Consider the following 16,680-nt stretch of genomic DNA (forward strand, 5'->3'; position numbering starts at 1 on the left):
CATTTTCGCAAAGGATTACTGGGAACGGCTGCGCGGGACGTCGGAAGGTAAGAATAACACCATTTTTTTTTTTTTACATTCTATCTTTTACTATTGATGCTGCATAGGCGGCCACAGTAGTAAAAATTTGGTCACACTTGTCAAACACTGTGTTTGACGAGTGTGACCAACCTGTCAATCAGTTCTCCAAGCGATGCTACAGATCGCTTGGAAAACGCTAGCATTCTGCAAGCTAATTACGCTTGCAAAATGCTAGTTTTTCCACGGGAAAATCGTGGGAATTTAAAATGCGATTTTCCCGCGGAATGGAATTCCAGAATTCTCGCGGTAATTTCCGCAAGAGTTCCATTACGTGTGCACATAGCCTTACTGGTATAATTTTCGGACACATTACATTTTTTGATCACTTTCTATTTCGATTTTTGGGAGGCACAATGAAAAAAAGTTACTCCTATTTTTTTTTTTTATGCTGTTCTGCAAGTAGTAAAACGGATAAGGCAGTTTTATTCTTCGGATCAGTACTATTACAGCGATACCTCATTTATATTTTTTTATGTTTTAGTGCTTTTACACAATTAAAACTATACTGCTAAAAAAAATAAAGGGAACCCTTAAACAACAAAAATTAACTCCAAGTCAGTCACACTTCTGTGAAATCAACACTGATCGTGATTCAATTTCTCCTGCTGTTGTGCAAATGGCATAAACAACAGTTAGATATGATAGGATGGTCACTAACATCCATGTGTCTGCTCAGTAAGAGTGTCCAGGGTTCCCTTTATTTTTTTTGAGCAGTGAATTTTATTCAAAAAATGAATCGCTTTATTATGAGAGCTATAGCTTTTTTATTTTTCTGCTGATCGACCCGTATGACGTTTTGTTTTTGATGTAGGTTGCTTTTTTTTCCACCGCATAGTTTTCCACTTTTTGTTCATCAACATGATGATAAAACATACTTTTTTGCCTTGTTAATTTTGTTTGTTTTTACGTTGTTCACTGAAGGGGACAGTTTTATAGGTCTGGTCGTTCCAGAAGGGGCGATTTCAAATTTGTGTACTGTTTATTTTATTTTAAAACATAAATAAATGTATTTATTGGAATAATATTTTTTTCTTTTTTTGTTCTTTATTTTGCGATTTAAAAAAATATTTTTACAATTTAACTTTTTTTTTTTTTTTAAACTCTTTTACATTGTTCCTGGATGGGACATCAACTGTATAATGACAGATCACTGATCGAGCTGATCACAGCGCCATATCTATATGGTGGTTTGAGGTAACACAGCTGCTGCGGCGTCTCATATATACACAGCGCAAGTCGGGAATTAGTTAAACAATTCGATCTATGACTGGATGGATGAGCCAAGTTGTGCCCTTTCAAATACCTGTCTCTTCCTACACAGACAATAGCAAATGATCTGTACTAGAAGGAATATTTCCTATCTCCCTCTCTAAGATGAGAATCCAGGAGCTAATGTGTCAGGATTGACACCTTTGTTCTTACTATACTGGTATATCCAGTTTCACCCTTTTGTCAACTAAATGTAACTCTACTGCCTGATTGATTTCCCTTGTTATTTATTTCCTTCACACTCTACATGAGTTTTTTAGATGATGAAGATATGATTCCCAGGAATAACATTTCCCACATTCTGATCATAAAAAATGGTTTCTACCCTGTATGAGTTCTCTGATGTGCAACAAGCTTTGATCTCAAACTGTAACTTTTCCCACATTCTGCACATGAATATGGCTTCTCCCCCGTGTGAATTTGCTGATGCATAAGCAAATGTGATTTCTGGTTGAAACATTTCCCACATTCTGGACATGAATACGGCTTCTCTCCTGTGTGAATTCGTTGATGTCTAAGAAGATCTGGTTTCTGGAAAAAACACTTCCCACATTCTGGACATGGATATGGCTTCTCTCCTGTGTGAATTTGCTGATGCCTAAGGAAATGTGCTTTCTGTTTGAAACGTTTCCCACATTCTGGACATGAATACGGCTTCTCTCCTGTGTGAATTCGTTGATGTTTAAGAAGATCTGGTTTCTGGAAAAAACACTTCTCACATTCTGGACATGGATATGGCTTCTCTCCTGTGTGAATTCTTTGATGTTTAAGAAGATCTGGTTTCTGGAAAAAACACTTCTCACATTCTGGACATGGATATGGCTTCTCTCCTGTGTGAACTTGCTGATGCCTAAGGAAATGTGCTTTCTGTTTGAAACATTTCCCACATTCTGGACATGAATATGGCTTCTCTCCTGTGTGAATTCGTTGATGTTTAAGAAGATCTGGTTTCTGGATAAAACATTTCGAACATTCTGGACATGAATATGGCATCTCCCCTGTGTGACTTCTGTAATGTGTAACCAAATTTGACTTACGGTTAAAACATTTCCCACATTGTGAACATGAAAATGGCTTTTCTCCTGTGTGAATTCTCTCATGTCTAAGCAATAGAGATTTATGTTTAAAATATTTCCCACATTCTGAACAGGAAAATGGTTTCTTCTCTGTGGGAATTAGTTGATGCTCAACATCACTTTTGCGGCTTTCATTTTGCTTAACAGTCTGTGATGAATCCAAATAGGTGACTGATTGAAAAGGCTCCGATGAATGATTTTTGCTCTGAAGGGCTGGAGGTATAGCTGGAATAATGGTGTGCTTTTCATAGGTATCTGGTTTGACACCACAGTCACCTGCCAAGAATAAAACGGATTTTATTATTTTTCTTTATCAATGCCTTATATAATTTCTATATACATACTTCTATACAACTCAAAGTATAATGAAACTATGACCTAAGACAGTGGTGAGGCACCTGTTCACAAATCGCATGGTACTGAACCTCTAAAGTATAATCGACAAACATAATACACAAACACAGAAAAGTTTGAAGCAATAAAGGGAGGACTAAAAATAAGCTTTATTATTACATTACTATCTATAGCAACAGATAAAATTATACACTATAAAAACATGTAAGAGTCTTAAAGGGGTATTCCCATCTCTGATCAACTATCCCAATATGTAGTGGGTGTAACAATATTAGGAAACATGTACTATAGTTCTTCTGACTCGCTATGTTGCTCACCCTATGTGCAGAGCGTTGCATTAGCTTAGATATCCATGGTTACTACCACTCATATAGTGACTGTCAGTTGCTAGTGGTCATAACCATGGATACCTAAGCTACTGCAATGCCCTGGACATGGGGTAAGTGAAATAGAGAATCAGGAAAACTATACAACATTTCTAATTTCAAAAATGAAAAAAACAGCAATATCCCTCACCTGTCCAAAGTTGAAAGAATCCAAAGTGTCCCACGCTGTAATCCATCTGTGCGACATTTGCTTATCAGCATAACCGGCAACCACTCACGTTGAAAAGCGGGGTAGAATGACTCATTGCACCCTTTTTCAAGGTGAAGTGCGATGATCTCACTGAGGTCAGCACCGTTCATGGGCCCGCTCTCGTTGCAGGGACTCATTTTCCCCTGCTCTTCAGCAAGAGCAGTTGCCTTATAACCCTCCAAACTAAATCACCCCCAAAAACACTACAAATATTGGCTGGTGACTAGCTCATCCAACCTTGGTCCAACCATCTTGAGGAATTGGGGGTGGATAATCATCATAAATTATCCCCTGTACTTTGGGTCATTCCCACCACATTGTAGACTGTAAGCTCTTACGGGCAGGGTCGTCAATATCTTTGCATATATTATTGTATTAGCGTTAACTTTGTTATGACTGTTGTATATGAACTGTTGAATTGTAAAGCATGGCGGAATCTGTTGGCGCTATATAAAGAATATTATTATGAGCAAGTGTCACACAGATGGATTACGGCGTTGATAACTCGATTCTTTCAACTTTGGACAGGTGTGAGATATTGTTGTCTTGTTTTTGTTTGCTTACAGGGGACAATGGCTTCTGGGGATTAGTTATTAAGAGCTTGTACACGTAACAGTGAAAAAAAGTTCTGATTTCGGTCCAGAACAGTAGGACTAAGGTCATGAACATGCCATGCAATTTTCATGTAAGTACAATCCTATTTTTCACACCTAGCATCTGACTAACATCCAAATGCAAGTAATTTTTAAAATTGTATTGCAATGGAATAGCATGAACTTTGACAGAAAATTACTCTGTCAATTACACATATTTTCCAAGGAAACATACTTCAATACACACACATATGAAAACCTCAAAAAGAGGAAAAAAATCCTCCAAAAAAATTCAGATACAAACCAGACAGGCCTAAATGCATCTGCACTAATACAGGGTGCAACGGAACCAAGTAAAATGGCAGCTGCACAGGTGCATAAATACCAAATGAAACAGCCAGCCTACAATCAGGGATTGGCCGTGTGGTACACCAGTGCAGAAGAAATAATCCGCATGTGGCAGTGTTCACACAGGGAATGCAGGGCTTCTGGTTCACAACCTCTTAGTAACACCATATAGGGGGGCTGCCCAGTGCCAACTAGAATGCATCCCGTGAGAACAGAGGCCACAAGTTTGCAGAACCATTTGGGCCCAACTGCACCCTGAAAGAAAAAAAAAAGTGCACAAAAAACATATCAATATATGTAAGGTATTGGTTGATATTAAGGCCTTAATACGTGTCATGATCCAGCTTGGATCTGGCAGTTTAAATGGATAAGTGAACTTTTTTTCCTTTGGCTAGGTGCCAAAGTGATGTGATTGCCCCCGGTGGCCATTAGAATTATTACACGTGGTGTCGTTCATTCTAAGTTGCCCCGGTGGTGGTGAGCGGTAGTGCACTTTAGTTTCTTTGGTTTAATGTGCACTTAATTACAAATCAGGTGTTAGGCTCTATAAAAGGGAGCCAGGTGTGTTCAATCACTGTTGGTGATATTGTGTGTTAGTCATTCACAAGGAAGCCTGGGTGAAGGAAGGAGCTGAACATGAGTCCTGCGCAGCCCAGCCAGAAGGGACGAGTGGCAACTAGGTGGTCTGCAAGAAGGGCTGGCATGGCGTGGAGTCACAGTTTATGGTGTCGGCAGGAAGTGCTTGCATGGCTTGGTGGAGTGACGACTATGGAGAGAGTTGCACTCAGCATGCGGGACTTGGTTGCTGAGAGCTGGACTCAAGCATGCTTGACTTTTTGGGCAGGAGCTGAACTCATCTTTGGGACTCTTACTGGACAGCTGCAACTGGTGGTGGACTCTGCTCCAAGGCTGCACTATGGTGAAGGATCCAGTTATGGTGATGGATCCGGGTGGTGAAGATGCACACAGGTGGTGGGCTCTGTTGCTAGGAGCGTACGCAACAGAGCAAAGCTGAGTGGTGTTTCCCCTGTATTGTCATTTTCCCTCGTGTGTTTAGGGCAGTGGTGGGATTAGTTTCCGCACCGACCAATTCCCTAGTGAGGGTTTAGGTTCAGGGCGAGCTAGGGTTTTTAGGTTCCTGTGCGTCGCCCAGTGCGGAACCGGCATAGGGAACGTTAGGAGTGCAGGGACACTGGCTCAGGGGAGTTCAGGAGGTCTCCACTTCCCTATTACCTATTGCAGGGCCCACTATTGTTAATGTTACCCAGGTTACCCCTTTAATTATTTAAATTCGCCTTATTGGAGGCGGGGTTTCCAGACTACTGTATGTATAACGTGTAATATCTAAATTAGCCAGTTGGAGGAGGCGTATCCAGCTGCACGTTTTATTTTTTAAATTCGCCTCACTGTATGCGCTGTATCCAGGGTCACGGGTGTCTTATGGGTTTGCCTTGCGGTACTCACGGCGTCCAGACACACGTGACCGTGACAATATGGAAGTTGGCAAACTGCGTCAAAGTTCCATACACTTGCCAGTCCTACTCTAACATGAAAACCTCAAAAAGAGGAAAAAATCCTCCAAAAAATTCAGATACAAACCAGACAGGCCTAAATGCATCTGCACTAATACAGGGTGCAGCGGACCCAAGTAAAATGGCAGCTGCACAGGTGCATAAATACCAAATGAAACAGCCAGCCTACAATCAGGGATTGGCCGTGTGGTACACCAGTGCAGAAGAAATAATCCACATGCGGATTATTTCTTCTGCACTGGTGTACCACACGGCCAAACCCTGATTGTAGGCTGGCTGTTTCATTTGGTATTTATGTACCTGTGCAGCTGCCATTTTACTTGGGTCCGCTGCACCCTGTATTAGTGCAGATGCATTTAGGCCTGTCAAATACACACACATATAATGATGAAAAGCCAGCAATTCATCTGCTATGTACAGTAGAATCACTGACGCGACAGAATAGAACAAATAGAATAGATAGATTACCAACAGTATATATACATAGAATAGATAAAAAGAGATCAGACACACATAATTAGTACAGTGTGTGCAACTTACTGTACATGTATTTAAATGATTATTTATATGAAAAAAAAAATTGCATGGGCTTAATTATCATAACCAGCAGAGGTAAAGCAGATGGCTGTGGGCTGAGGTTTATAGCCTGGGAAGGGGGTAATACCCATGGAGCTTTCCAGACTATTAATATCAGCTCTCAGTTGTATACTTAGCCTTTATTGGTTATTATAATGGGAGACCCACCCAAAAAAATGACTTTGGGTCGCCTTATAATTAATAACCAGCAAAGGTTAGGCAGACAGCTGAGGGCTGATATTAATAGCCTGGGAAGGCGCCATGTATATTGGCCTCATTCTAGACTAAAAACAGCTCTCAGCCACCCCAGAAAAGTCTCATCCATAGGATGCGCCAAATCTGGCACTTAATCTCGCTCTTCTCACTTGCCCTGATGCGATGGCAAGTGGGCTGATGGTTGGGGGTGTAAGGTAGCGCTGTCATTCAAGTAGGGGATACTCGCTTAGCAGCCACAAAACCAGATCCGGCACAGATTTTCCATAAAACAATCATAGTCCATGCGGTTTATTAGGCATCATAAACCAACAGCAGTAACAAACTTCATAACATCAGCATAGCGTCCATGACAGAGTTCAGCTCTGTAATCCCTGTGGTCACACAGGTCATGCATACACAGGCTCTTCAGCCTCAGTTATCTCACCCGTCAGGGTTCACTCATGGTTCCTTCTCCATGTCGCAGACGTCCATTCCCTCCAAGGAATTACCAGGCACGTGCAGCCATTACACAGCGTTCACTTGCTGTCAGAAGGCAGCCCCATCTCTCTCAGATGGGACCTTCCAAAATGGACCAACCAGGTCCCTGCATTCACCTCATGTGACCTACCCTGGCCACCTTATATGGTCCGTAGCTACGCCCACCGGGTCACATGGCTATGACCTCATCGCAGGTCCTTTAACCACTCATACACACTTTACAATAGCGCTCTTAAACACACCCCTGGGTGGGTTTGTAGGTAACTGGGCCTGCCCATCTCCCCAGTTGCCTGGAGACTTCTCCCTGACACATTGAGACAGCACCTCAGCAGTATCACTGCTGATGAACACACACATAAGTCTCCATCTCAAGGCCACCTACCTTGAGATACACAACGGTCATTTAGGATTCTGCCATTCATCCTCTCTCCTAGGACATCCATACACCGCCCCCTAGCAGACACAGTGGTCAATACACCACATACCTCCCCCTCTGTTCAAACTTGTGGGGTTGAATACACAACATTACACCAGGATCTCAAGACCGGGCACTCATTACACCTTGCCCCACAGGTCGAGAGAACCGTCTTCGTCCGTCATACGACCTCATCTCTACGTTAGGCCTCCCCCGCCCCCAGCGGTCAGAATACCAGTCGTTGTCTTTGACCCTCCAGTCGCGGTCTGTCTGCATCATCAGACACTGTTTTGTCATCACATGCCTCTCCTTGTCTGTTCCATTCTCCGACCAGCTTCCCCCGGTTGGTATGGTCATAAGTCTTAGTTAAGCTTACTATCTGGCCTGAGTCTGACTCATTCAGCGTCTCACAGGAACTACGATCTCTCAGCTTCGTCCTGCCAGTCGAACTACCACTTGCTGACATTCTTCGGCCATTTGCCATGTCACTTACTGGAGGAACCCTTCGGGTCCTTACATCTTGGGTCGAAGGTGGCCGCCACTTGGTGTTCCATACCTCTTTATTGATTCGCCGACGGTCCTGCCTCAACTGCTCAGTCTCTTGCAGGTACCCCACTCAATACTCCAAGAGCATCCGAAAGTCTCTCAGGCTTTCCACGGAGCCAACCACCATGATGGGAATCCTACCCTCTCCACTGGATACCTGGTCATCATCAGGAGGGATCCTGTTATGAATGAGTCACCGAAGGAGGAAAAAACATAAATACAAGCTAAGTCCAGAAAACCGGAGAGGTTGGTAGCTATCGGATTGCAGACCCCTGATCCTATTCACCACAACCAACAGTAGCCGTGGGGGGTTCCTACGGTGCCCTAGACCCCTCGTTCACAGCCGGAGAACTAAATAAGCCTAAAGAAAGGGGAAATCTAAACTGCCCCAGAGCAGACCCCAAGCAATAGACAGCCCCCAACATGTATTGTCGGTGAAAAGCAGATGAAAACACAAACACAGACAGAAAGACAGGTTGAGCAAACGATGGGACCCAACTAACTAAATAGGAAAGGACAGAAAAGATGCTGGCTGCAATCCGCAAAAAACCCTACCAAAAATGTCCCAACCGTCTGATAGGGAAAAAGGCCCTGAAGCCGCTAGACTTCAAAATCACTATATCAGCACTCAGGTATATTCTGAAAACAGAGCAAAGAGATAAACTGATCAGAGACAAAAATGGAGCTCAGCCCGTCCCAACAAAGGCAGGCTGAACACAAAACATGAAGCAAACAGACAAAATAAGAGAGCAAAAACTTAGATTTCAGTAGACAGGACTAACTGGTTGCAAGAACTCAGAGCAGAAAGGATCACCAGCACCCCTGTAGGGCGTCGGCTGACTTATAGCCACTCAGTGATTCCGGGTGTCCAATCAGGCGCCACCTGTTCAGATGACAGGTTCTTCTCAACCCAATCAATTTCACTACCTCTCTTCACCAGCAGAGGGAGTTCATCAGACATCAACGGTGAAGGGGAAAATGAACTCACAACAGGATCCTCACCCTCACCACACCGGAAATATTCACAAGGTCTTGCATTACCTTCCCGAGTCTTCCAATCATTCTCCCAATCAGACCTTTGGGTACTGGAATCACATCTTTCTGCAAACCCAGCCAATCCATAGCCTCCCTTGCTAACTCTAGGCGTCGAGCAGATTTCATATTACTCCGCCTAACCAGCTCTTTGGCGTGAAGACATTGCAGATGCATTTCTTTCAGGACAGCTACTCGGTTTGATGGATCTTCTCTGGCTGATATTATCACCAACTGCCGAGTCTCAGGTGCCCAGTGCAACTTACACACTTTGATCGCCTCTTTGAAAGCCTCATGCACACCTTCCTCAGCACAGGCTTCTTGCATGTCTTCTGGTACAGCAATCACAGACTTGAAGGTCATGGTCTTGCTCTCTTCCTGGACTGGAGACTCTGGCTTTATCACGGACACTTCCCTCACTACAGTTGACCCAACTGGGTGACTGTCTTCTTCAGTTCTTAGCTCACAAACTTCCTGAGACTTTACCTCCTCACGACCCTTTGCCAAGATGGACACTGGCAGTTCCGTCTCGTTATCACTCGTGCTCGGCTGCTGTAAGTCTTCATCCAAGCTCTTCTCCCACAGAATACCTTTTACTACTCCTCTGAGTTCGTCCATCTCTTCCCTAAGCATCTAGTTCACGTTTTGCCACGTTGACAGGTGACCTCTGATCTCAGAGACTTCCTTCTCTAGCCCTTCTATTCTGTGCTCTCTTTCTCTCACAGTCACCCCCAGAGTCTGAGTCACCCCGGCCTGTCGAGTAATCCTTCGAGTTACCCACTAACCGTGTGAATACTTCAGCAGTGTTATCAATCAGGTCACCGTCAGTCCTGTCACGAAACATCAGATCCGATCGTTGGGCAGACGTACCCCTTTACACCCTCTAAAGCAACTGGAGTAGTTAGCAACTGCCTTAGCCACTCTGGCTGGGGTAAGGTACCACCTGGTCATCACCTTATAATTGGTTTCCAGCATTGGGGCATCTAATATTCCTCCAGTAGAGGAGGACCAAACTTGGGACCACTCTGAATCAGAAAAAGTGGACTCCCAGTGAGAAATGTAGTTTAAACAGAGCCTATGTGAGGAGGAGTTGATATGCGAGTAGAGAAGTGATATAATCCCCGATGCGTGTGGATTTTGATGGCATCTTTGTTCAAAGGGAGCAAAGGTATAAGGAGGAGTAAAGTTTTTTTCATTAATGATGAAGTGACCAAGTTTTCAAGTTGCAAATAACGAAACACCTCTCCGGGAGAGGGTGAATTATATTTTTCTCCCAGGACTGAGAATGGGATTATCCTTTTAACGTTAAAGAGATGGTGGACTCCAGTTATCCCTGCAGTGACCCATAAATGGAAGTTCCTAAGGGACTCCATACCTGGGGAAAACTGAAGATTACCCCAAAGGGGGGCGAGGGGCAAGAATGGCGAGATTAGCTGTGAGGAATATTTCAGTGAGTCCCAAATCTTAAGAGAGTGTGTTATAATAGGATTCGAGACTTGCCTATGTTGAGCTGGGAGGATCCATAATAATGCATCGAGGGTACCCGTGTGACATTCAGGAGCCACTAGAGAAAGCCACAGGGGAGGTTCTGAATAGGCATGGTATAAGGCTACCTAATTGAGCGCTTGATAACATTTAGAAAGATTGGGAACTCCCAGACCTCCTTTGAAACAATGACGATAGAGGGTAGCTCTATTAACCCTGGGAAGGCCAACCCTCCAGACAAAAGTGTTAACTAATTATTGGGCTATTTTGAGGTAGTGCAAAGGAACAGGAACTGGCAAAACTCGAAATAAGTTGAGTAATTTCATAAGTATAGTCATTTTACGTGCACGCGAGCCAGGAGAGATGTAACTTCTCCCATGACTGGACTAGCAAGCGAAGTTTGTGGAGCATTTGAGGATAATTGGCTGCAAAATGGGAGTCTAGATTGGCTGTCAATTACACTTGCAAGTAATCCAGGTGGTTAGTAGCCCATTGAAATGGAAAGTCATATTGGAGCTGTGAAACAATAGTAGTAGGAAGGGATATGGGATATAGGGATTCATGGTGTACTAAGGGATTGAAGTAGGGCTTGCAAAGATGTGTGTGGTGTTGATGAGAAGTAGTATATCATCTGCAAACATAAAAAGTTTGTGGGAAACTGAATTTGTTACCCTTGCTGTCTGACAAGTGTGAACTGCATCATATATTGCCAGATATTTTTATGGTATTTAATTCCATCACTCCTGTGGTATTTCATTCCATCATCCATGTATGCTGTCTGACAAGTGTGAACTGCATCATATATTGCCAGATATTTTTATGGTATTTCATTCCATCACTCCTGTGGTGGGTCTTTAATATTTTTTTTTTTTTAACTATTTGGTTTCTGCTTTGAAGTGTAGAAAGGTTTTTTTCCCTTTCTCTGTTTGATGGCCTTGTCCAGCGTTAGTTATTTACCCTGCATAGTAATGCCTGCTCTGGCCTTGTGCTAATTGGTTAATTACTGATTGTGGCCTTTTGGTGGCTGAAGCTAGCAGACATTTCATTTCATATATATTTAGCTCTGGTTGGGATAGCATGCGTGCGGGCTCACGCGTGCAACAGATATTAAGTGCAACGGGATCAAGTGTTTTGCAGTTAGACAATGCATTTGGACAGGGCAGGAGACAGGTAAGGTGCATAAGTTTTTCATGCACGCATGCTTCTTGGTCACTCGTACTACATTTGCATTGATCATATCAAACTGCTGCTTTTTTGTCTTCACCTCTGCTTTCTAACAACTCGCCTGCCCTTTTACACATTCTGTGCACTCTCTGCATATCCACCCCTCCCTTTTCCCCTCTCCCATGTATAACTCTGAGGCTCTATTGACATTTCTTACCCACACCAAACCATCCAAAACCACCATGCAGCGCTCAAAACGTTCATACAAATCATCCCACCACCTGCTTTTTCTGTTTTTTCTCCTTTTAATAGTTGCAGGTGACATCTCCCCCAACCCTGGGCCTCCCTCCACCAGCATACGTTACTCTCCTCCATCTGCATATAGAAACCCTGCTAATCTTATTAACATTCAGTGCATGCCTTCTCCTCTCACTTTCCAATGTGCTCTCTGGAATGCACGGTCTGTGTGTAACAAACTGACTTACATTCACGATCTTTTTCTCTCTAATTCCCTTAACCTTCTGGCTATTACAGAAACCTGGATCCAGCATTCTGACACCACCGCTGCTGCCGCTCTCTCGTTTGGTGGGCTAAAATTTTCACATACCCCCAGACCTGAGAACAGACAGGGTGGAGGTGTTGGTTTGCTCCTTTCATCACAATGTGCTTTCCAGGTCATCCCCCCGGTTCCCTCACTTACATTTCCTTCCTTTGAAGTCCACGCCGTCAGACTCTTTAAGCCCTTCTCCTTACGAGTGGCGGTCGTTTATCGCCCTCCAGGCTCCTCCCGCCAGTTTCTAGACCAATTCACCACCTGGCTTACTCACTTTCTATCCTGTGACATCCCCACCCTCATCATGGGAGACTTTAACATCCCCATCAATGATCCGCTCTCCCAGTCTGCCTCTCATCTTCTTTCTCTAACTTCTTCATTCGGCCTCTCACAGTTTACTAATTCTCCTACACATGAGGACGGGAATACTCTGGACCTGGTTTTCTCCCGTCCCGGCTCGCTGCACGACTTTACTAATTCACCCCTCCCGCTCTCGGACCACAACCTTCTTTCCTTCTCTGTCAAAAATTGTCTCCTCACCCGGAACACCCCCACTTACCACACTTATCGGAATACACGTACCATTAATACCCAACAGCTTAGGGACAATCTCCACACATCTTTAGCCCCCATCTCCACCCTCTCCTGTCCAGACATAGCATTGTCACACTTCAATAATACACTGAAGAATGCCCTAGATGAAGCAGCACCTTCTATACGCAGAAAGACCCGACACAGACAACGGCAGCCCTGGCACACAACGCAAACACGCTTTCTTCAGCGCTGCTCGAGGTGTGCAGAGCGGCAGTGGAGAAAATCTCTCTTAGCAGAAGACTTCATCCACTATAAGTTCATGCTCAAAACCTATAACTCTGCCCTTCATCTGGCCAAACAATCCTACTTCACCACCCTCATCACCTCACTATCCAACAACCCAAGACGACTTTTTGAAACCTTAAACTCCCTCCTGAAACCTAAAGTACAGGCCCCCATCACCAACCTCAGCGGTGAGGATCTGGCCACTTATTTCCTAGAAAAAATCAACCACATCCATCAGGATATCTCAGCCCTATCTCCTCAGTGCCTGGATCCCCTTCCCTGCCGCACCTCAAGCTCACTAGACATCTTTGAGCCTGTTTCAGAAGAAGAAGTTTCCAAGCTCCTCGCTTCTGCTCGGCCTACAACCTGCAACAGTGACCCTATTCCTTCACAGCTCCTGCAGTCTCTCTCACCAGTGGTCACCACTCACCTGACTAAAATATTTAACCTCTCTCTTTCTTCAGGTATATTTCCCTCCTCATTTAAACATGCCATCATAACCCCTTTACTTAAAAAAGCCATCCCTGGACCAGAACTGCACTGCTAACTACAGACCTGTCTCTAACCTTCCCTTCATCTCTAAACTCCTGGAACGCCTGGTCCACTCCCGTCTAATCCGCTATCTCTCGGATAACTCTCTTCTCGACCCCTTACAATCTGGTTTCCGCTCTTTACACTCTACTGAAACTGCCCTCACTAAAGTCTCTAATGATTTAATAACAGCTAAATCGAAAGGTCATTGCTCCCTGCTGATTCTCCTGGATCTCTCTGCCGCATTTGACACTGTGGATCACCAGCTCCTCCTCACTATGCTCCGCTCTATAGGCCTCAAGGACACGGCCCTCTCCTGGTTCTCCTCCTACCTCTCTGACCGCTCCTTCACTGTATCTTTTTCCGGCTCCTCTTCCTCTTCTCGTCCCCTTACTATCGGGGTCCCGCAGGGCTCAGTCCTAGGCCCCCTCCTCTTCTCTTTATACACTGCCCCTATTGGACAAACAATCAGCAGATTTGGGTTCCAGTATCATCTCTATGCTGATGACACCCAATTATACACTTCTTCCCCTGACATCACCCCTACCCTAATTCAAAATACCAAGGATTGTCTGTCTGCTGTCTCTAGCATCATGTCCTCCCTCTATCTGAAACTAAATCTCTCTAAAACTGAACTTCTTGTGTTTCTCCCCTCTACTAACCTCACTCTACCTAACATCGAAATAACCCTGGAGGGTTCAACCATAACTCCCAAGCAGCATGCACGCTGTCTTGGGGTCATATTCGACACTGAACTTTCCTTTACTCCGTACATCCGATCACTCAGTCGCTCTTGTCACCTGCATCTTAAAAACATCTCCAGAATCCGACCTTTTCTCACCTTTGAAACTGCTAAGACTCTTACTGTCGCTCTTATTCATTCTCGCCTGGACTACTGCAACTCTCTTCTGATCGGTCTCCCTCTTACCAAACTTTCTCCTCTCCAATCCATCTTGAATGCGGCAGCCAGGGTCATATTTCTGTCCAGCCGCTTCACCGATGCCTCCATCTTGTGCCAGTCATTACACTGGCTACCTATTCGCTACAGGGTCCAGTATAAACTCATCTCTCTCACCCACAAAGCTCTCCACTGTTCTGCACCGCCTTATATCTCCTCTCTCATCTCTGTCTATCGCCCTACACGTGCCCTCCGTTCTACAAATGACCTAAGACTAACATCCCCCGTAATCCGAACCTCGCACCTCCGCCTCCAAGACTTCTCTCGTGCTGCTCCAGCTCTCTGGAATGCACTTCCCCAGGCGATCAGACTGATACCTAGCCCTGACCTATTCAAGCGCGCTTTGAAAACGCATCTCTTCAAACAAGCCTACCACATCAACTACCCAGCAAGCTAACTTTGCCCTGTTCCCTCCTTCCAAATATTATTCTGAATCTGCACCCTACTATTCATCTGTCTCCACACCCTTCATGCACAGGATAACTGCACTTGATACTTGTCTATTGCACTTAAACACACGGGCTGATGACCGGATCATGCAGCTTTATATGAAAATCCCTATTATAATTGCCAGACCTGAATTAACAAGCATTTTTCACCTACTGTGTCCCCCCATTTCCTTGTAGATTGTAAGCTTGCGAGCAGGGACCTCACTCCTAATGTCACTGTTTGAATTGTCTTAACTTGTATTGAATTTATTGTCTGTACATGTCCCCGCTTAATTGTAAAGTGCTGCGGAATATGTTGGCGCTATATAAATAAAAATTATTATTATTATTATTATTATTATTATTATTACCCGGTTTAAAATAGATTATTACCGGATCCTACTTCTCAATCCTTTCCTGATCTGCCTACATATTTCTTGTTGACCTCAAAATGGTTTGGCTTCTCACTTGACTGTCCTTCCAGGACCAGTACAGCCGGTAGAAATTCAACATATACACACTTGGTCAAAATTGTTAGCACCCCTCGTTTAATGAAAGAAAAACCCACAATGGTCACAGAAAACTTGAATCTAACAAAAGTAAATCTATGAAAATGAACAAATGAGAGTCAGACATTGCTTTTCAACCATGCTTCCACAGAATTTAAAAAAAATAAATAAAACTCATCAAATAGTCCTGGACAGAAATGATGGTCCCTTAACTTAATCTTTTGTTGCACAACCTTTGAGGCAATCACTGCAATCAAACGATTCCTGTAACTGCCAATGAACATTCTGCACCTCTTGAAAGGTATTTTGGCCCACTTCTCAGAAACAAACTGCTCCAGTTGTCTCGTGTTTGAAGGTTGCTTTTTCAGATGGCATATTTCAGCTCTTTCTAAAGATGCTCAATAGGAATTAGGTCAGGTCTCATATGAGGCCACTTCAGAATAATCCAAAGTATTCCTCTTAGCCATTCTTGGGGTTTTTTAGCTGTGTGTTTTGGGTCAATATCCTGTTGCAAGATCCATGACCAGCGACTGAGACCAAGCTTTCTGACCCTGGGCAGCACATTTCTCTTTTGAATCTCTTGATAGTCTTGAGATTTCATTGTACCCTGCACAGATTGAAGACACCCTGTGCTAGATGCAGCAAAACAGCCCCAGAACATAACAGAGCCTCCTCCATGTTTCACATTGGGGATAGTGTTGTTTTCTTGATATGCTTCATTTTTCTGTCTGTGAACATAGAGCTGATGTGCCTTGCCAAAAAGTTCCATATTTGTCTCATCTGTCCATAGGACATTCTCCCAGAAGCTTTGTGGCTTGTCAACATGTAGTTTGGCAAATTCCAGTCTGGCTTTTTTATGATTTTTTTTGAACAATGGTGTCCTCCTTGTTCATCTCCCATGAAGTCTACTTTGGTTCATACAACGGCGGATGGTGCGATCTGACACTGATGTCCCTTGAGATTGAAGTTCACCTTTACTCTTTAGTAGTTTTTCTGGGCTCATTTTTTACCATTCATATTATGCATCTCTTTGATTTGTCATCAATTTTCCTCCTGCAGCCACGTCCAGGGAGGTTGGCTACAGTGTCATGGATCTTAAATTTCTGAATAATATGTGCAACTGTAATCACAGGAACATCAAG

General features: G+C 43.9%; 1 protein-coding gene across 1 annotated transcript in view; it reads right to left on the bottom strand.

Moving 5' to 3' along the window:
• Nucleotides 1–348: 348 nt before the first annotated feature.
• LOC141094304 (uncharacterized) overlaps nucleotides 349–16,680 on the bottom strand; it is a 29,531-nt gene continuing 13,199 nt past the window's right edge. Inside the window, exon 6 of the mRNA XM_073580139.1 lies at nucleotides 349–2,702. Coding sequence (XP_073436240.1) covers nucleotides 1,672–2,702 — 1,031 coding nt within the window. The 3' untranslated portion in view covers nucleotides 349–1,671. The remainder of the gene's footprint in view (nucleotides 2,703–16,680) is intronic.

Source organism: Dendrobates tinctorius, unplaced genomic scaffold (genome assembly GCF_039654945.1).
Source record: "Dendrobates tinctorius isolate UK_male_01 unplaced genomic scaffold, ASM3965494v1 ptg000063l, whole genome shotgun sequence".
NCBI lineage: Eukaryota > Metazoa > Chordata > Amphibia > Anura > Dendrobatidae > Dendrobates > Dendrobates tinctorius.